The 22,010-nt window shown below is 42.0% G+C and overlaps 1 protein-coding gene across 1 annotated transcript in view; it reads right to left on the reverse strand.

Annotated features, from left to right (window-relative positions):
• The window catches only part of slc1a1 (solute carrier family 1 member 1), a 60,692-nt gene that overhangs the window by 12,932 nt on the left and 25,750 nt on the right, over positions 1-22,010 (reverse strand). Inside the window, exons 5-8 of the mRNA XM_061961168.2 lie at positions 19,213-19,255; positions 19,032-19,127; positions 15,798-15,982; positions 11,613-11,720 (exon numbers count right to left, since the gene is read on the reverse strand). Of these exons, the coding sequence (XP_061817152.1) occupies positions 11,613-11,720; positions 15,798-15,982; positions 19,032-19,127; positions 19,213-19,255 (432 nt within the window). The remainder of the gene's footprint in view (positions 1-11,612; positions 11,721-15,797; positions 15,983-19,031; positions 19,128-19,212; positions 19,256-22,010) is intronic.

The raw sequence follows: 22,010 nt of genomic DNA on the forward strand, positions 1-22,010 counted from the left end.
GATAACTGACAATATAACCTGGTCCCTACACACCGGAGCTCTTGTAAAAAGAGCTCAGCAGCGCATGCACTTTTTGCGTCGGATGAAAAGAGCACAGCTCCCTCCCCCCATTCTCACCACATTCTACAGAGGCACTATAGAGAGCCTGCTGACCAACAGCATCTCTGTCTGGACTGGAGCCTGCAATGCCTCAGACTGGAAGTCTCTCCAGCGAGTGGTGAGGACGGCGGAAAAGATCATCAGGACTCCTCTTCTTCCTATCCAGGAGATCGCAAAAAGCCGCTGCCTGACCAGGGCTCAGAAAATCTGCAAAGACTCCTCCCACCCCCACCAAGGACTGTTTTCACTGCTGGACTCTAGAAAGAGGTTCCGCAGCCTCCGAAGCAGAACCTCCAGGTTCTGTAGTAGCTTCTTCCCTCAGGCCGTAAGACCCTTGAACGCATCAGAATCAAATTATCCCCTCAACTCCCCCCAAAATGGATTAACTCGCTGGAATAAAAAAGACAATATAACATACATCCATAAATGTGGACGCATGTGGAAAAAGTGCAATATATTTATCTGTACAGTAATCTATTTATTTATTTATATATATTTATATATATTTATTTATTTTATATATATATTTATTAGGGATGTCCGATAATGGCTTTTTGCCGATATCCGATATTCCGATATTGTCCAACTCTTTAATTACCAATACCAATATCAACCGATACCGATATCAACCGATATATGCAGTCGTGGAATTAACACATTATTATGCCTAATTTGGACAACCAGGTATGGTGAAGATAAGGTACTTTTTAAAAATAATAATACAATAAGATAAATAAATTAAAAACATTTTCTTGAATAGAAAATAAGGTAAAACAATATAAAAACAGTTACATAGAAACTAGTAATTAATGAAAATGAGTAAAATGAACTGTTAAAGGTTAGTACTATTAGTGGACCAGCAGCACGCACAATCATGTGTGCTTACGGACTGTATCCCTTGCAGACTGTATTGATATAATAATAATAATAATAATAACTGGGATTTATATAGCGCTTTTCTAAGTACCCAAAGTCGCTTTACATGTAGAACCCATCATTCATTCACACCTGGTGGTGGTAAGCTACTTTCATAGCCACAGCTGCCCTGGGGTAGACTGACGGAAGCGTGGCTGCAATTTGCGCCAACGGCCCCTCCGACCACCACCTGTCATTCATCATTCAATTCACCGGTGTGAGTGGCACCGGGGGCAAAGGGTGAAGTGTCCCGCCCAAGGACACAACGGCAGCGACTTTTTTGGATGGTAAACGGGGAGCTAACCTGCAACCCTCAGGTTTCTGGCACGGTTGCTCTACCCACTACGCCATGCCGCCCATATATTGATATATAATGTAGGAACCAGAATGTTAATAACAGAAAGAAACAACCCTTTTGTGTGAATGAGTGTGAATGAGTGTAAATGGGGGAGGGAGGTTTTTTGGGTTGGTGCACTAATTGTAAGTGTATCTTGTGTTTTTTATGTTGATTTTATAAAAAAACAAACAAAAAAACCCGATACCGATAATAAAAAAACTGATACCGATAATTTCCGCTTTACATTTTAACGCATTTATCGGCCGATAATATCGGCAGGCCGATGTTATCGGACATCTCTAATATTTATACAGTGGGGCAAAAAAGTATTTAGTCAGCCACCGATTGTGCAAGTTCTCCCACTTAAAATGATGACAGAGGTCTGTAATTTTCATCATAGGTACACTTCAACTGTGAGAGACAGAATGTGAAAAAAAATACAGGAATTCACATTGTAGGAATTCTAAAGAATTTATTTGTAAATTATGGTGGAAAATAAGTATTTGGTCACTTCAAACAAGGAAGATCTCTGGCTCTCACAGACCTGTAACTTCTTCTTTAAGAAGCTCTTCTGTCCTCCACTTGTTACCTGTCTTAATGGCAACTGTTTGAACTTGTTATCTGTATAAAAGACACCTGTCCACAGCCTCAAACAGTCAGACTCCAAACTCCACTATGGCCAAGACCAAAGAGCTGTCAAAGGACACCAGGAAAAGAATTGTAGACCTGCACCAGACTGTGAAGAGTGAATCTACAATAGGCAAGCAGCTTGGTGTGAAAAAATCAACTGTGGGAGCAATTATCAGAAAATGGAAGACATACAAGACCACTGATAATCTCCCTTGATCTGGGGCTCCACGCAAGATCTCATCCCGTGGGGTCAAAATGATCATGAGAACGGTGAGCAAAAATCCCAGAACCACACGGGGGGACCTGGTGAATGACCTGCAGAGAGCTGGGACCAAAGTAACAAAGGTTACCATCAGTAACACACTACGCCGACAGGGAATCAAATCCTGCAGTGCCAGACGTGTCCCCCTGCTTAAGCCAGTGCATGTCCAGGCCCGTCTGAAGTTTGCCAGAGAGCACATGGATGATACAGCAGAGGATTGGGAGAATGTCATGTGGTCAGATGAAACCAAAATAGAACTTTTTGGTATAAACTCAACGCGTCGTGTTTGGAGGAAGAAGAATACTGAGTTGCATCCCAAGAACACCATACCTACTGTGAAGCATGGGGGTGGAAACATCATGCTTTGGGGCTGTTTTTCTGCTAAGGGGACAGGCCGACTGATCCGTGTTAAGGAAAGAATGAATGGGGCCATGAATCGTGACATTTTGAGCCAAAACCTCCTTCCATCAGTGAGAGCTTTGAAGATGAAAGGTGGCTGGGTCTTCCAGCATGACAATGATCCCAAACACACCGCCCGGGCAACGAAGGAGTGGCTCCGTAAGAAGCATTTGAAAGTCCTGGAGTGGACTAGCCAGTCTCCAGACCTCAACCCCATAGAAAATCTGTGCAGGGAGTTGAAAGTCTGTGTTGCTCGGCAACAGCCCCAAAACATCACTGCTCTCGAGAAGATCTGCATGGAGGAATGGGCCAAAATACCAGCTACTGTGTGTGCAAACCTGGTAAAGACCTATAGTAATCGTTTGACCTCTGTTATTGCCAACAAAGGTTATATTACAAAGCATTGAGTTGAATTTTTGTTATTGACCAAATACTTATTTTCCACCATAATTTACAAATAAATTCTTAAAAAATCCTACAATGTGAATTCCTGGATTTTTTTTTCACATTCTGTCTCTCACAGTTGAAGTGTACATATGATGAAAATTACAGACCTCTGTCATCATTTTAAGTGGGAGAACATGCACAATTGGTGGCTGACTAAATACTTTTTTGCCCCACTGTATATTATTTATATATATTTATTTATTTATATATGCACCTTATTGCTTTTTTATCCTGCACTACCATGAGCTTATGTAACGAAATTTTGTTCTTATGTTGTAAAGTTAAAATTTGAATGACAATAAAAAGGAAGTCTAAGTCTAAGTCTATGTTGTTCCTTGGAGGGGATACTACTGATGGTGGCTGCAAGCTTGTCATAGAACTTGTCCTTGACATCCAGTGTGGCAGAGAGAGTTGGGGAATGGGGTCACCACTTTGTGAACAAATGCGTGAGGAAATGGTCCAACAGTTTAAAAACAACATTTCTCAACGAGCTATTGCAAGGAGTTTAGGGATTTCACCATTTACGGTCCATAATATCTTCAAAAGGTTCAGAGAATCTGGAGAAAGCAACATTGAATGCCCGTGACCTTCGATCACTGAGGCGACAACACCCAGAAACGCCGCAAGCTTCGCTGGGCCCGAACTTATCTGATGCAACGTGGAAAAGTGTTCTGTGGACTCGTCAAGGCACCATTAATGTTGAAAGGTACATACAGGTTTTGGAGCAACATATGTTGCCATCCAAATGTCTTTTTCATGGACGCCCCTGCTTATTCCAGCAAAACAGACCTTAGTCCAGACCTGTCTCCCATTGAAAATGTGTGGTGCATTCCATCCATCCATTTTCTACCGCTTGTCCCTTTTGGTGGTGGGGGTGCTGGAGCCTATCTCAGCTGCAGATAGGCATCACAGGGCCAACACAGATAGACAGAAAACATTCACACTCACATTCACACACTGTGTCGTGCATTATGAAGCGTAAAATACGACAACGGAGACCCCGTATATCAAACCAGAATGGGAAAGAATTCCACCTGAAAAGCTTCAAAAATTGGTCTTCTCAGTTGCCAAACGTTTACTGAGTGTTGTTAAAAGGAAAGGCCGTGTAACACAGCGGTAAAAATGCCCCTGTGCCAACTGTTTTGCAATGTCTTGCTGCCATTAAATTCTAAGTTAAAGATTATTCGTAAAAAAAATATGTTCTCAGTTCCAACATTAAATATCTTGTCTTTGCAGTGTATTCAATTGAATATAAGTTGAAAAGGATTGGGAAATCATTGTAGTCTGTTTTTATTTACGATTTACACAATGTGCCAACTTCACTGGTTTTGGGTTTTGTACACAAATATCACATATTACAATGCCTTCTCTTTTATGAAGCTCTTTGCCTCAAGGAGTCACCAAGAAAATCCCTGAACCTTGGCGGTCTACGCCTCTCTCTCGTGGCCTTTCCTGTTCTGGCTCAGGTCTGTCAACAGGTGGCACTAGCGGCTGAACAGGGAATGGTGGAATCTGGGGAACGTTGACTCACTAACCGTCCTGTGCAATCTGGCGAGGGGAACTTCTCTGCCCTTGTAGGGTGCAAAACGGTCTCAACCTTTTGGCCCATAGGGGACACTATGACTTTATGAACTACCTCTTACAACCTCTCAAGCACCCTCCATGGAGTGTCCTAATGACTTTCCAACTTGGGGCAATGTCCTACTTTTTCTTTTGGGCGTGTACACCCAGACCAGCTCGTCCGGCTTGAAGTCTCGCCACTTGGTCCACACGTCACGGTTCCACTTTTGCCTCAAGCCAGCCTTCTCCAGCTGGTCTCGGGCGTAGTCCAATCCTGGTCGATCCGCTGTGCTGCTGGTGGTCTCCCAAATGCCAACTGTCCCGGTGTGTGGATCTGCCGACCTAACATCCACAGAGCAGGGTTGCAGCTTGTGGAACTTTGAACTTGAGAACAGGAGGCCATCAGCACTAGCGGAATATGTTGGTCCCAGGTTGGCGGGGAGGATGGCAAGCTGCTGCTGCATGGTGTGGTTAAACTGCTCTACTAGTCCATCACTTTGCGGATGGAAGTGGGTTGGTCGTCTCTTTTGCATGTCCAATCGTTCACACATGGCAGTGAAAACCTTGGATTCAAAATTCCTGCCCTGGTTTCTGTGGAGGATAATTGTAGTCCCGAAGCGGCTGAACATGCCCTCCAGTACAGCATCAGCCACTGTTGACAAGGATGGTGGCGTCGGCAGACCCCTGGACAGGAGGATGGTGGCGTCGGCAGACTCATTAGCACACCCACTGAAGTTGCTTCTGGCGTCTACAGACCCACTGGAGTTGCTGCTGGTGTCAACAGACCCACAGGAGTTGCTGCTGGACGTAGGACTGGCAGTGGAGGCTGAGCAGGCCGCCTCCTGCGTTACTGAGGCCACTGAAACTGGGCGGGAAGATGTTTCTAGTGCCGCCACAGTGGCGATTTCTCGCTCCATGGCGAGTTCGAGCGCGTCTGCAAGAGCTGTGGGGTGACGCCAATTCATCCGGTTTAAGAGCTTGGGTGAATTGATCACGTATCAGTTCATTTTGGATCAAATTCAGCATTCTGACACACGCATGCCGACCCAGCCTCTCGACCCCATGTGCAAGGCAGCAAAGCGATTCACCCGGCAGTCTGTCACAATACTTAAACTCACAGTGCAGAGAGTCTCTATAGTGAAACTCCCCAAAACGCTTCTGCATTGCAGCCACCAGGGCACTGTAATCAAGTCTCTCACACGGCTTCAGCAGGAGCAAACAGGTCACAGCTTCTTCCGTCAGTGACAAAGCCAACTCTATGGCTTCACCTCCTCAGTCCAGCCTGCTTTATTAGCCACAAGCTCCAACTGTTTTTCTAAAGCTTCCCAGTGTCACGATCGGGGCGCATGATGACGCGGGTTTTGTTCTCTCAAGATGCAAATGGACGAATGGACTTGCAGGCAATAACTTGATTTAATAATAAAACAACACAAAACAGGTACAAAACAGAAAACAAACCGACTGGAAAAGGTGCCGAGCGCACCGGAAGCTAAGGCTACAACTTAGCAACGACTATGACATTTAGCAGGAGCTAGGAGACAAGCAAAAACTTACTAGCAGTCGCGTGACACAAATAAAGAAACCAGGCTGACTGACTGGAAAAGGCAGGCTTAAATAATGTCAGTGATTACAACAGGTGCGCGTCAGAAACACAAGCGGCAGGTGGAATTAATATGTAACTATGGTAACCAACTCAAAGGTGCACAGACAGGAACAAAATGAGTCCAAGACTAACAGAAAACACACGTGACCCGAAAACCCAAACAGAAATATGATCCGGGCAGCGGATCATAACACCCAGCTTCCTTTTCCCCAAAACTTTAGCGTCCTTAATGCCGTCTCACACAAGCGCATGGGTGCCGCCATGTTTGTTTACGTTCACAGCGACACAAGCAGCATCCGACATGTCACTTGCACACTCTCCAGCTCACTCCAGCAATGCGGTCGGGCGGAACGTTGAAACCGGAGCACTTCTGACACCAACGTAATGCCCCGCATTAGAGAAGTGTGACACAGACGAGTATGCACGCTCAGTCCCTTTATCAACAAGCGGTAACTTGTTAGTGGTCCCAACAATACACACACTGCTGCTGTTAGCCACAACTCACGCTGACCCACTCTGTTCAGTGAATAATCTGGCACTGAACACCACAAAAACCAAGGAACTCATCTTTGACTTCAGGAAAAACACTGCAGACCCCGCCCCCCTCTACATCAACGGCGAGGAGGTGGAGAGAGTCAGCTCCTTCAAGTTCCTCGGCACCCTCATATCTGCTGACCTCTCCTGGACCCAAAATACAACTGCGGTCATCCGGAAGGCCCAGTGGAGACTCCACTTCCTGAGGGTGCTGAGGAAGAACAGACTGTAGAGGCAGCTGATGGTGACCTTCTATCGCTCGGCTGTCGGGAGCCTGCTGACGTACTGCATAACAGTTTGGTACGCCAGCTGCACTGAAGCAGACAAACAGGCAATTCAGAGGGTCATAAAGTCTGCACAAAAAATCATCGGCTGCCCCCTCCCCTCCCTGAAGGATTTACACAACTCCCGCTGCCTCAACAGAGCAACAAGCATCACCAAGGACAGCACACACCCTGGCTTCCACCTGTTCGACCTGGTACCATCGGGCAGGCGCTACAGGTGCATCAGAGCCTGAACAAACAGGCTCAGAGACAGCTTCTTTCCCAGAGCTGTCACCATCTTGAACTCTAACTTATAATAATAATTCACCCCTATACAATATCCTATCCTTATACCCTACTGTGCATATTACCCTTCGAGTGCAATACGTCCGACACTGATTGTTATTTATTACTCCGGTACTCTTGTCTTGTTCTGTACACTGTAAAAAAAAAAAAGAAAGTTGAGAAAACGCAAATTTTCAAGTTAACATGATGCTACAAGATTTTTGCGTTTTCTCAACTTTTGACTACTGCTGGCCAGACACTGTTTTGGTATATTTTGTTGGACTAATTATAGTTTTCAAGTTAGTCAGACTCAGAAATTAGGTTTCACTATGTTTAACTACCAAAACAGTGTCTGGCCAGCAGTAGTCAAAAGTTGAGAAAACGCAAAAATCTTGTTGCGTCATGTTAACTTGAAAATTTGCGTTTTCTCAACTTTTTATTTTTACATTGCAGTATTTTGTATTTCTGTAGTGTTTTGTATATTGTACAGGATTGCTTATTATTTTTATTGCATAGTAGTCTGTTTATTTCAATTGTTAGTTTTTTCTTTATTACCTGTTGTGTAATTTATTTCTACCCCATATTTGTTCCCACTACCGCACCTTAAATTGGAGTCCTTAATCTTGTTATATGCAAATATAATGACAATAAATCCATTGTATTCTATTCTATTCTATTCTATTGTATTCTATTCTATTCAACTCTTTCACAAACCCGTTCACATTCTCCACTCACACACGTCACACACAATGTCACCATCCCTTAAAGGCACAGCGCACACACACAAATATCACAGATATTACAATATTAAGGATATTTTCTTGAAGCTAACTAATATCACCCAAAACGCTATATTGTGGATTAAAGCACCTTGCTTTCCTGCACAACGACAACTAAGCTTTTTGTTTCTGCAACAAAAATCTACAATAGATTGGCCCAACAATCACAATATTTATTAATAAGACTTAACATGACGTTAGTTTATTCAGGGATGGACAAACTACGGCCCGTCGGCCACATCCGACTCGTTGGTCTTTTTAATCCGGCCCGCCAAATATTAGAACAGAATTAAGCAAAGATCGGTTTTGAAAACAGAACCGATACTAGACTTTGACACATTGGCAAAAAAAGGTGATCAACAACTCTGCTACTACTAAAAGAGAATGTAAGTGTTAACCCTTCAATACCATTTTTATGTTTCTTTGATGTTCTTTTAAAAAAATTTTTTTTAACCTTTATACCACCAGCATGGTCCTATTGAGATTAAGAATCTCTTTTTCGAAGGGAGTCCTACACATTCATACACCAGTGTCAGTGCTACAGGGAGCAAAGTGTATAAAGTGTCTTGCCCAAGGCACAACGGCCATGATTAGGATGGCAGAAGCTGGAATCGAACGTGCAACCCTCAGGTTGCTGGCACGGGCGCTCTAGCATCCGAGCCACGCCAAAAAATATGTATTATAATTACCGTATTTTTCGCACTATAAGGTGCACCTAAAAACCTCACATTTTCTCAAAAACTGACAGTGCGCCTTATAATCCAGTGCGCCTTATATATGGACCAATATTGAGCCACAACGGGTCTCGCAACCCCAGCCTCTACTGTAGCGTCTATTCTATGCGCCTTATGATGTGGTGTGCCTTATAATGCGGTGCGCCTTATATATGAACAAAGTTTTAAAATAGGCCATTCATTGAAGGTGCGCCTTATAATCCGGTGCGCCTTATAGTGAGGAAAATACGGTAAATAGCCCATATTTAAGAAGTCTACGCTTAGTTCCAACAGATATTTTATACTTTGAAATGCATCATGTGCCAATGTGGCCCTTGAGCCTAAAAGTTTGCCCACCCCTGGTTTATTTGCACAACCATGTTAACGTAATTATATTTAGGCATAGTAACTACAACATAATTTAAAAGAACACAAACTAATGTGATCTCTTGTCCTTTCTTTACAATTAGTTCTTCCATCAAACACTACTAATATTGGAGAGAATAAACAAAATTGCATCACAGAAAGTTTCTCAAACAAATCAAATCCTCAAACAACCCTTCGGCTATGTTATCGTTGCATGTTCCGACCGTATTCCACAAGATAATAAAAGTTATATTTTTGAGACCCATTTCCCTCGACTCACTTTCGTAAATTCTCTGACTTTATTCTTTTTTCAAACCTTTTCTGTCGAGACTCTATTAAAGGTATGTCCTATCTCTCAAGGGTTGGAATTGGGGGTTAAATCACCAAAAATGATTCCCGGGCGCGGCCACTGCTGCTGCCCACTGCTCCCCTCTCCTCCCAGGGGGTGATCAAGGGTGATGGGTCAAATGCAGAGATTAATTTCGCCACACCTAGTGTGTGACTATCATTGGAACTTTAACTTTAACTTTTAACTTTATTTGAGCGCTTGGAACAGCACAGCAATATTGTATTTTCAGCTCAAACTTTTCATTTATAAACGCATTTTTTACTTGATTTAACGCTACGCTCAAGCTTGTTGACCACCATATGAATTACACCACGACAAAGCAAAGCGGACGTGACGTTCTACGTAACACAGAAATTATATTCTGAAGGCATTCAATCGATCGCAACTGGACTATTCTGTCACGATCCAGTTCTGTTTTGCATCTCAACAGTTGTTTTTTCACAATAATAGGCAGGGACGTAGCTAGGAATTCTGGGCGCCCTAAAAGAATATCGGTGTGGGCCACTGTTCTGTCAAATTTGTCTGCTTGTTCGAATGCGGATGAAAAAGAAACATGGGAGGAACAAATCGCAGTGTGGACCAAACAATTTTTAAAGAAGGGTGCAAGGGGGTTATTTGAATATTGTATGACTTATTTTTATTGGAATTATTCATATGAATATATATTAGTTCCGCATTCTAAATCTAACACTAGATGTGACTAATCTCAGTCTGAGACTGGATCTGACTAATCTAAGTCTGAGACTAAATCCGACCAATCTAAATCTAAGACTAGATCTGGCCAATCTAAATCTGAGATTAGATCAGACCAATCTAATTCTAGGACTATATCTGATCAATCGAAGTCTGTGACTAGATCTGACTCATCTAAGTCTGAGACTAGATTTGACCAATCTAAGACTAAGACTAGATCTGGCCAGTCTAAGACTAGATCTGACCAATCTAAGTCTGAGACTCGATCTGACTAATCTAAGTCTGAGACTAGATCCAACCAATCTAAGCCTAAAACTAGATCTGACCAATCTAAGACTAGATCTGACCAATCTAAGTCTGAGACTAGATCTGACTAATCTAAGTCTGAGACTAGATCCGACCAATCTAAGCCTAAAACTAGATCTGACCAATCTAAGATTAGATCTGACCAATCTAAGTCTGAGACTAGATCTGACTAATCTAAGTCTGAGACTAGATCCAACCAGTCTAAGACTAGATCTGACCAATCTAAGTCTGAGACTATATCTGACTAATCTAAGTCTGAGACTAGATTTGACCAATTTAGGTCTATGAACATGAATTGATAAAGCCTTCTTGGATGAAAGGCGAAAAGTCTTCTAAGACAAATTGAACAGTCCAGTTGCGATTGATTGAATGCCCAGAGGATATATTACAACTGAGTACTGCTACAACCCATACGGACCGCAGTGGTCTAGGGGCCGCTTGTGACCCAACAATGGTTGAGAAACAATGTTTTAAAGTAGGAGAGACATGTTCTTGTAAATGTCCAACAGATTTTTCAACATGACAAGAAAATAGTCATCGTTTTAACACCATGACTATTTCTTTACAAAAGTTTGTAAAAGTATGACCTTATTCAGAAAAAACTACAAAGGAAACTTCTTGTAAAAGCAAAACTGTTTTTTGCTCAAGGTTACAAGGTTGCTGAAAACACCTATACAGTGCCTTTTTATTTTTATTATAAAAAAAGAAGTCATCATGTTACGAGAAAAAATTACATACCATTACAGCTTTATTCTTTAGGAAGAAAAAAAGTCTTGTTATGACGACATAACCCAATCTTTACGATTTCATTCTCGCCAAATCCAATTTTTTCTGTAGTTAACCTCCAACGTCTACAGTTTATTTGCGTGTAACTCCATTTAGTGTGAGATTAGCATCGTCACCTTCCTTTAGAGCAACCCTTGACCCGTCCTGATCGCACACTTTCTTAGATTTACCGCTATGATGTTAGTTTCCGCTGGTGCATTTGCAGCTTGAGCAGTTTTCAAATACCCTGGGGGGGACAATTGGACACATAAATAAATGTTCAGCATAAATCCTGGGGACTACTTACCCGCTCAGCACCGTCACCATATAAAGTCCCATCTTGCGGAAGATCTCCCAGTCTTCCACCTCAATGATCTTGGCGGCAATTAGGAACAGGATCCCAATGGGCATATAGCTGAAGAACAAACGATAGGGTTAGGGCTTCATTTGCAAAACCCGTTGACTACATATTTACACAACATGACACAACATACAAATGAGATTCTTTATATTCCACTTTATATTCCACTATTATTGATGAAAAATGACAACAATTGATGTGCAATAATACAACTTTAACATTGGATTCTCCTCAAATCCAATTTGATTGTCAAGATTCTATAATCGTTTTAGTGATTTAATCACATTATTATCGCTGAAACAACAACTTTTTTGTGCGATAAAACTAGTAAGGAGCTTTTTGCAACCGCCACGCGGCTGCCCAAAAGGCCCTAACTTTCCAATGTGTTTTAAGCATCACTGTATGTCCTGCCCTCTTAAAGATTTCAGCACGTCATGATGTAACTATGCCCATATGTAACACATGCTTTCACATGCCACACAGAAAAAAGACAAGCGTGAGACTTAAGTGGCGTGATGCTTTTTTTAATACTGATTTTGGTCTGTTTTAGCATTGATTTATACTTAAGACCTCTGGCAGCTCTCCCTGCACTGTGGCCTCCTAATGCTGGTCTTCATTATTCAGAAATTAGAAAATCATCTCCACTGTTTTCTCTGCTGGCTCTTCTGTGTCATCCTCTGCATGTGTTCTAAATTTAGTTTTTTCTACATCTCCGTCCTCACTGTCCAGTGTTGCCAACTCCTCAATAAGGAAAGTAAATATTGACTGTCATAAAAGTGGCTAGAAGTTGCTGGATGATATCATTGCCTCATTTGCATGATTGATTACAATGAACGCTGTAGGAGAGAAGAACAACGTAATGGGAGACAAAAAGTGAATAAAAAAAAAAAAAGCTAATTATCATTGTAGCTGTAAATTCTGTTTATTCTTAGGTTAGTTGTATTTTTCTTTGTTCTACATTGTTAAATGTTAAGAGTATCAAATTTGATCAAAAGAAGAAGGGTATTTTATATTCACAAACAAACCAAATCTACTGACTGGCTCATTTACATGAACGATATGTTGTTTTTTGTTTGAAGGGTGGCAGTAATGGAAAACGACTTCCGGATGGCTTCGAAGCGATTCTGGACCACCATCCGCCGCCTCAGGAAGGGGAAGCAGTGCACTATCAACACCGTGTATGGTGAGGATGGTGTTCTGCTGACCTTGACTGTGGAAGTTGTGGATCGGTGGAGGGAATACTTCGAAGACCTCCTCAATCCCACCAACACGTCTTCCTATGAGGAAGCAGTGCCTGGGGAATCTGTGGTGGGCTCTCCTATTTCTGGGGATGAGGTTGCTGAGGTAGTTAAAAAGCTCCTCGGTGGCAAGGCCCCGGGGGCGGATGAGATCCGCCCGGAGTTCCTTAAGGCTCTGGATGCTGTGGGGCTGTCTTGGTTGACAAGACTCTGCAGCATCACATGGACATCAGGGGCGGTACCTCTGCATTGACAGACCGGGGTGGTGGTTCCTCTCTTTAAAAAGGGGAATCGGAGGGTGTGTTCTAACTATCGTGGGATCACACTCCTCAGCCTTCCCGGTAAGGTCTATTCAGGTGTTCTGGAGAGGAGGCTACGCCGGATAGTCGAACCTCGGATTCAGGAGGAACAGTGTGGTTTTCGACCTGGTCGTGGAACTGTGGACCAGCTCTATACTCTCGGCAGGGTCCTGGAGGGTGCATGGGAGTTTGCCCAACCAGTCTACATGTGCTTTGTGGACTTGGAGAAGGCATTCGACCGTGTCCCTCGGGAAGTCCTGTGGGGAGTGCTCAGAGAGTATGGGGTATCGGACTGTCTGATTGTGGCGGTCCGCTCCCTGTATGATCAGTGTCAGAGCTTGGTCCGCATTGCCGGCAGTAAGTCGGACACGTTTCCAGTGAGGGTAGGACTCCGCCAAGGCTGCCCTTTGTCACCGATTCTGTTCATAACTTTTATGGACAGAATTTTTAGGCGCAGTCAAGGCGTTGAGGGGATCCGGTTTGGTGGCTGCAGGACCACATCATCTGCAAAAAGCAGATGATGTGGTCCTGATGGCTTCATCTGGCCAGGATCTTCAGCTCTCACTGGATTGGTTCGCAGCTGAGTGTGAAGCGACTGGGATGAGAATCAGCACCTTCAAGTCCGAGTCCATGGTTCTCGCCCGGAAAAGGGTGGAGTGCCATCTCCGGGTTGGGGAGGAGATCTTTCCCCAAGTGGAGGAGTTCAAGTATCTCGGAGTCTTGTTCATGAGTGAGGGAAGAGTGGATCGTGAGATCAACAGGCGGATCGGTGCGGCGTCTTCAGTAATGCGGACGCTGTATCGATCCGTTGTGGTGAAGAAGGAGCTGAGCCGTAAGGCAAAGCTCTCAATTTACCGGTCGATCTACGTTCCCATCCTCACCTATGGTCATGAGCTTTGGGTTATGACCGAAAGGACAAGATCACGGGTACAAGCAGACAAAATTAGTTTCCTCCGCCGGGTGGCGGGTCTCTCCCTTAGAGATAGGGTGAGAAGCTCTGCCATCCGGGAGGAACTCAAAGTAAAGCCGCTGCTCCTCCACGTCGAGAGGAGCCAGATGAGGTGGTTGGGGCATCTGGTCAGGATGCCAACCGAACGCCTCCCAAGGGAGGTGTTTAGGGCACGTCCGACCGGTAGGAGGCCACGGGGAAGACCCAGGACACGTTGGGAAGACTATGTCTCCCGGCTGGCCTGGGAACGCCTCGGGATCCCCCGGGAAGAGCTGGACGAAGTGGCTGGGGAGAGGGAAGTCTGGGCTTCCCTGCTTAGGCTGCTGCCCCCGCGACACGACCTCGGATAAGCGGAAGAAGATGGATGGATGGATGGATGGGTGGCAGTAATGAAACATTTACATTTACATCTCAGAAACAGTGGCAGGTTTGCACAGAGTGGGTGTGCGTCACCTCCCTGTTCTGACTTGAATGGAATGGAACTTCATTGTCATTGCACTTAAAAGTACAAGCTGTCTAAGAGCAGACATACGGTAGACAGGGGACCGCCTGTGAGGAAAGGCTCACAGCAGCGCTGCTTGTACGTTTATGACATTAGAGTGTTACGTGCTTTCATGTCTCCAAAACATCCCAAAAAGTCACTTTTCAGAGAGAAAGTCACTAAGAGTTGTTGGTAATTCACACGATTTAGTTGGAAAGTCGCCAAGTTAACAACACTTCTTTGAGGTGTGTGTAAAAGATAAAGACGCCAAGACCAGCCTTACGTTGCTTCTGATTGGTTTACAATGCGTGGTGCATTCCGTGATTGGCTAGATTTATGGATTGGTCTGGGATTAGTTACTTTGGTCAGTCAACCAGAGTGGCTCGAAGTACGGCAAGCTGGGGGGAAAAAATGTACTATTATAAAAAATAAATATAGAGTATTAAATGGGGAAATATAAGTGTGAGAAAGGTCAAGTGTAGCGTGAGAATGGGTTGAATTGCGTGACTCTCACGCTCAAAGCGTGAGGCTTGGCATGTCTGTTCACGCGCATTAGCTTTGTTGTTATCTAATGATAGCGATTTAGATAGCTATCGTTAGCTATCATTGAATGTATATTCTATCGTAACAACAACACTTAAAATTGTTAGATTCTTCTCTTGGACATCTTTTGTCAATAGTATGTTTACGCGCTCCTTAAGTGTACGTGTGGTGAGTGACAAACATGGACAGCAAACAAATTCCTTTGGCCGATGAGCAATTTTTATTCAATAGAATTAGTCATTGTAAAAAGTATAGACACTTTAAAAATATATGTTCTGTTAAACCACTAATGGTAACATACGCTAGCTGGTGGTGTTCCTCTTCTTGTACTTTGAGCAAGTTGCAAACAGCCACTTAAATTACGCACAATAGTAAGAGTATCGTTACTCTTTCATTCTCATAAAACCAATTTTTTTTTTTTGTAACCAAATTTCATATTTATAGTCTCAAAATATGTAGATTTTAAAAAAGGATTTAATTTTCATAAGATTGTGCAATATTAAGATTCAAGGCTTTTATTGTTAAAATTTTATTTTTTTCTTTATTTTTACTATATTTCAACATATTAAAAAAAAAAAAGAAGATATTATGATATAGAGACAACTTAACAAGGTAGCCTACCACATAATGATGTGCACCAGTTTCATCGTTGCGTCGTTGAGAGCGTCGAAGAACTCCAGAAGGATACGTCCTTTTTCGCCCATCTTCCCAATGACGAGGCCAAAAGCGACGCAAAACACGATGAGGCCCAAGACGTTGATTCCATCCGAGTATGTGCCGATGATTTTGTACTCCTTGGTGATGTTCTGACGGCAACGGAAAAGAAATTTAGCGACAAGCTAGCAATTAGCAGTTACAGTATTTCTTGAAATTGACACAATAGACACCACATTCTAATGTAAGACTTAACATTTGTGGAGTTGACATTGTTAGACAGTACACTGCAGTCGTTTAGTCGACTGCTGATCATCGCAACGCGAGGATGTCGCTGTCGTAAAAAGACATTTTATTCATGTAAAAATAAAGCTTTGCTGTACATGTTTTTGCGCACGTTAACACTTTTTTTGGTACAGCATTGTTATAATTCATTCTTGCACAATTGTAACTTTTTTTTAGTACAAAACCCAAAACCAGTGAACTTGTTGTGTAATTCGTAAATAAAAACAGAATACAATGATTTGCAAATCCTTTTCAACTTATATTCAATTGAATATACTACAAAGACAAGATATTTAATGTTCGAACTGAGAAACTTTTTTTTTTTTTTGCAAATAATCATTAACTTAGAATTTAAAAAACATTTTTAAGCTTTTCAGGTGAAATTATTTCACATTCTTGCTTGATGTACAGCTTAATTTGGTCAACAGTCTGGGGTCTCCGTTGTTGTATTTTACGCTTCATAATGCGCCACACATTTTCAATAGGAGACAGGTCTGGACTACAGGCTTGTACCCACACTCTTTTACTATGAAGCCACGCTATTGTAACACGTGGATTGACATTGTCTTGCTGAATAGACAGGGGCGTCCATGATAACGTTGCTTGGATGGCAACATATGCTGCTCTAAAACCTGTATGTACCTTTCAGCTTTAATGGTGCCTTCACTGATGTGTAAGTTACCCATGCCTTGGGCAATAATACTGTATTACTAATACAGCATCTGTGATGGTATGGGGGTGTATTAGCAAAACACCCCCATACCATCACAGATGCTGGCTTTTGAACTTTGTGCCGAGAACAATCCGGATGGTTCTTTTCCTCTTTGTTCCGGAGGACACGACGTACACATTTCAAGTTGTTTTTAGAAAATGTGGACGTCGTGTGACTCGTCAGACCTCAGAACACTTTTACACTTTGCATTAGTCCATCTTAGATGAGCAGCAAAGCCGGCGGCATTTCTGGGTGTTGTTGATAAATGGCTTTTGCTTTGCATAGTAGAGTTTTAATTTGCACTTACAGATGTAGCGACGAACGGTAGTTACTGACAGTGGTTTTCTGAAGTGTTCCCGAGCCCATGTGGTGATATCCTTTACACACTGATGTCGGTTTTTGATGCAGTACCGCCTGAGGGATCCAAGGTCACAGGCATTCAATGTTACGTGCAGTGATTTCTCCAGATTCTCTGAATCTTTTGATTATATTACAGACCCTAGATGGTGAAATCCCTAACTTCCTTGAAATAGCTCATTGAGAAATGTTGTTCTTAAACTGTTGGACAATTTGCTCACGCATTTGTTGACAAAGTGGTGACCCTCGCCCCATCATCGTTTATGAATGACTGAGCATTTTATGGAAGCTGCTTTTTTACCCAATCATTGCACCCACCTGTTCCCAATTAGCCTGTTCACCTGTGGGATTTTCTAAATAAATGTTTGCTATGCACTCCTCAACTTTCTCAGTCTTTTTTTGCCACTTGTGCCAGCTTTTTTGAAAAACGTTGCCGGCATCAAATTCCAAATGAGCTAATATTTGCAAAAAATAAAGTTTCTCAGTTCGAACGTTAAGTATCTTGTCTTTGCAGTCTATTTAATTGAATATAGGTTGAAAGGGATTTGCAAATCATTGTATTCTGTCTTTATTTACCATTTACACAATGTGCCAACTTCACTGGTTTTGGGGTTTGTACTATTTCAACTGAATTGTCCTAATATTATGACTTTTATTACTGGAAAAAATTATCACAAGAAATTGTACAACTTGTATTTTATTCTCGTATGCTCTTGTAATGCTCTTGTAATGTTACAACTTTATTCTCATACATGTATGTTGCACTTTCTTATTCTTGGAATGGTACATTTCCATTCTCAAAAAATGACTACTTTTCATCATGCAACATTCCACTATTTGTGTAATGTTATTATTGTCAATCTTGTAAAATTACAAACTTTTATGAGCAAGATTCTGACTTTGTTGTATTTTCATGAATGTTTGACTTTTATCATGCTATATTACTCTAGTCTTGTATCCTTGCCGTTTCATTCTTGCAGAATACACCCTTCTTGTAATATATTACATTATTGTCATATAAACTTTTTTGTGTTGTATTAGGACTTCGGTCTTGTAATGTTACTATTTCATTCTCATAAAGTACCTTTTTATTCTCATACTCCGTCACATGACCCAGACAGAACAAACTGTCAACATGTGAACAACTTACGTTGGAAGATAAACGCGGACTAATATTGGAACAGATTACAAACATTACGTCTCTAACTGCTATGCTGATGTGAAATAGCAGACAGCATAAAAAAAAGATCTTAAATCTTAAACATCTTAAATTGCGCAAAGAATGTCTCGGAGCGAATGCAGAAAGAAAGACTAGCAGGAGGGAGAGAGTTGTTTCGAAGGAATATTCGGACAAAGAATCATGCTAACAAAACTTTCAAAATGTCTCGGAATATAATCAGAAGGCTCTGCGGATAGGTGGAGGCAGTTTTCATTTCGAAGGAAAAGACCCACTCAAGAGATCTGGTTTCCAATAACATAATCCAGGTGTGTTAGTCCGGTTTCTAAAAAACATGATCAAATTGAGGTGTTTCCATGGGTTCTTTAGAGCCGACCTATTTAAGAAATCTGACTAAGTTAGTGCATGTGTAGCGGACAGCAAAAAACTCCCTTCCTAAATTATTAGGAATCACACGTTAGCACAAAACGGCACAGCAAATCGATGAGATTGAGGGCAGTCTAAAGGAAAACAAGTCTGCAGCTTGAGTGGCTGTTTTCCACCTGGTCCTCGTGCTTGAATTGTCTCCATTTAATAGAGTGTAACATTGTTTTGGGATAGTAAAAACTGCAGGGCACCAAAACCGCCCCCATTGCTCAAATGATGTCTGTGGCATGATGGACATACGAACCTCCATGGCATCCATGAAAGTTGTCACCAGGGGAGGAGTCGGCGTGTGCGTGTACGGAATTTTGGATGGCTCCAACTCTTTGCGCTTGGTCTTGTACTAGAGTGAAACCCAAACATTAGCAATGATATAAACATTAGCTTCATGTGACATTAATCACATTCACACTTTTATGTATGCTTACCTGTTGAAAACAAGCCTGCACCAAATTTTCAGGGAACATGTTTCTGTTTATGGGAAATACAAATGTTAGCTTCTTTTTACACTTGTACAATGGTTAAAATGTAGAAATTCAAAACGTTTAAACAGTTTTCATATGCCCCAGTTTTAGCACAATTCAGTTTTAGGTAAATATGAGATTTTCATTCAGTTTAGTACGATTGAACACACGTTGGTGACTCAGTCTGTGATTTTTTTAGATAGCCTGAGAGTCTGTGTTACCAGTCTCAAGGCTATTATGGCGCTTCCTGGCTGTCTTCTGCAGTTTTATAGGGAGCCTAGTCTTGCACGGACACCTTGATGGCAGGTATGGAATTTGCTTACAATAAGAGCGCTACAAGGCCGGCTTGCGCTCTGCCACTTTAAATGTGCAGTCCCTGGTGCTCTTAAACGGCCTTGAAGATCAAGACTCTTCATTAACTGTAAAACCGATGTCAAATACTTATTTATTCATGTCGTTTGTCGTTTATGTGCATTTTGCAAAGACAAAGTCTCGGTCCAAGTGATAAGACCGGCAGTCATAACAAAGTATAATGAAAACCAAAGTTGTGTATGGACCTCTTTAATGTGTATGCTGAGATTCTATTGCATGATAAGCAAAACCAAGAATGTGACTTTGTGTGTGATTGCTCATTTCTTTGATGGTTTTTGGATGCGGTTCAGGTCTGACAGGATAGCGTCTAACCAATCAGAGAACGCAGAGCAGTTTCTGGCCTTCAGATCTCACAGATGACCGAGAACCTGACCAAAGCGAAGGGTAATATCAAGAGTATGAGACACATCTGCGGTCCCTTCCAAGATTTCTCATTGTGCCTATTGGGTTGAATTTTTTCTTGCCCTGATGTGGGATCTGAGCTGAGGATGTCGTTGTGGCTCGTGCAGCCCTTTGCGACACTTGTGATTAAGGGCTATATAAATAAACTTTGCTTGATTGATTGGTTGACAATTGAAAAAATAATTCCACACCAGAAACATTGTTAAAAAGGGAATATGGGGGCAGGTACATGCCAGTCATGGTTGACTGCAGCCATGCCCAAAGGTGCTGAAACCAAGGTTGAAAGGGTAAAACATATACAATGCATCAGCTGCAAGATGTTCCTCTGCAATAATAACGAAGAGAAACTGCTTCCAGGAGGACCATTGCAAAGAATTACATGCTGTAAAATCTCAAATTAAATTATTGTGTGTTATGTAGTACTAATTATGAGCATGGCTTCTTCGTACTCCTTTTTGGACATATTCATTTTTGCAAATGCAACTTGTTAAGTATGTCTGAAACAAAAACAAAACATCGTATTGTGCAATTGTTAAATGGGGTTTACCGCGAGAGGGACAAGCGGTTGAAAATACTGTAAATGCTTCAATGATACTGTTTTTTTTGCATATGCGCAGGTAGCTAATGTGGGGATAAGAGCAGACATGTCCACTCAACATTGAAGGGAGACGCATTTGTCGCACCCAAAAATTATTCCACTGAGGAGAAAATATTTGTTTTCCAAATCTTTAACTCATGTGATTTAATTTTGAAAGCGCAACACAGCGGGGACTGACACGGTGGGACACAGGCAGCAGGGGATCTGTAAAACGGCGTGTAGGAGATGCTGACATCAATGTGACTTGCTGGGATAGGCTCCAGCATGACCCGCGACCCCGACAGGTAGAAAACGGATGTAACGTCTTGCTGTTTGTTTACCAGGATCGTCACTCATCGCGGCCTACGTTCACACTGTAGGGCAGGCCTAGGCAATTATTTTGACTCAGGGGCCAAATTTAAAGAAAAACATGTGTCTGGAGGGCCGTATATCTATTTTTAGGAACACTAATACAAAACCTCACAATAATGTCTGATTGAACGCTAGGAATGGAATTTTTTATTTTTTGTAAATTCAACATTCTTTATTTTCATGTACATTCTGGGTGGAATGTACATGAAAATAAAGAATGTTGAATTTACAATATTATCTATGAACGATAAAACACTGAATATTGACAACATATGAACGTCACACCCCCTCTCGATCGACATATTTTACAATCAAGCGAAACATAACAAAAATAAAACAAACACAGCAAAATATTATCGCGAAGGGCAAAACCACCCCACCTGCAATCTGATACATCTGATATATCACTAAGCTTTATGCTTAGTCATATATGACACTTGCATTTCAAGCTGGCCGTTCTGGAAACACTCTGTGGAAACGCTCCCCACCCACACTGCTTGGTGCATCTTCTGAGGTGCTGTGACTTAGATTACCGTAGCAACTAGTATATCATGCAAAAGCACAGATTCCAACCATTGAAATACTTTGTATAGTTCAAGACTCACGGTAATTTGAAAACATCACTGCACATCATAATGGCAGCTACAGTTTCAATCTTAAAGATCTAAAAATAATATTTGGGAATATCGGGCGGGCCAGATTGAAAAGCTTAACGGGCCTTAATTTGCCCAAGTCTGCTGTAGGGTATGATGTCCAATTCATATTTTTTGTTAAATTCCATGGTTTTATGCAATTGTGCGCCAAACAAATATGCAACGTCTATGTATGTCGGAATGAGTCAATAAACAAAACATGTCAGACGCCAAGCCTTGTTTTTATGAAAGTAAACATATAATAATAATAATAATAATAATAATACATTTTATCTGGTATAGCGCTTCTCAGAGTACTCAAAGACACTTTACAGGATAAAAAATATGGCCCTGTTGGAGTCAGTCCTAGCAGGTTCATGGCAATTTCTAGGAGTTTGTGTGACCAA

This window comes from Nerophis lumbriciformis, linkage group LG05 (genome assembly GCF_033978685.3).
Source record: "Nerophis lumbriciformis linkage group LG05, RoL_Nlum_v2.1, whole genome shotgun sequence".
NCBI lineage: Eukaryota > Metazoa > Chordata > Actinopteri > Syngnathiformes > Syngnathidae > Nerophis > Nerophis lumbriciformis.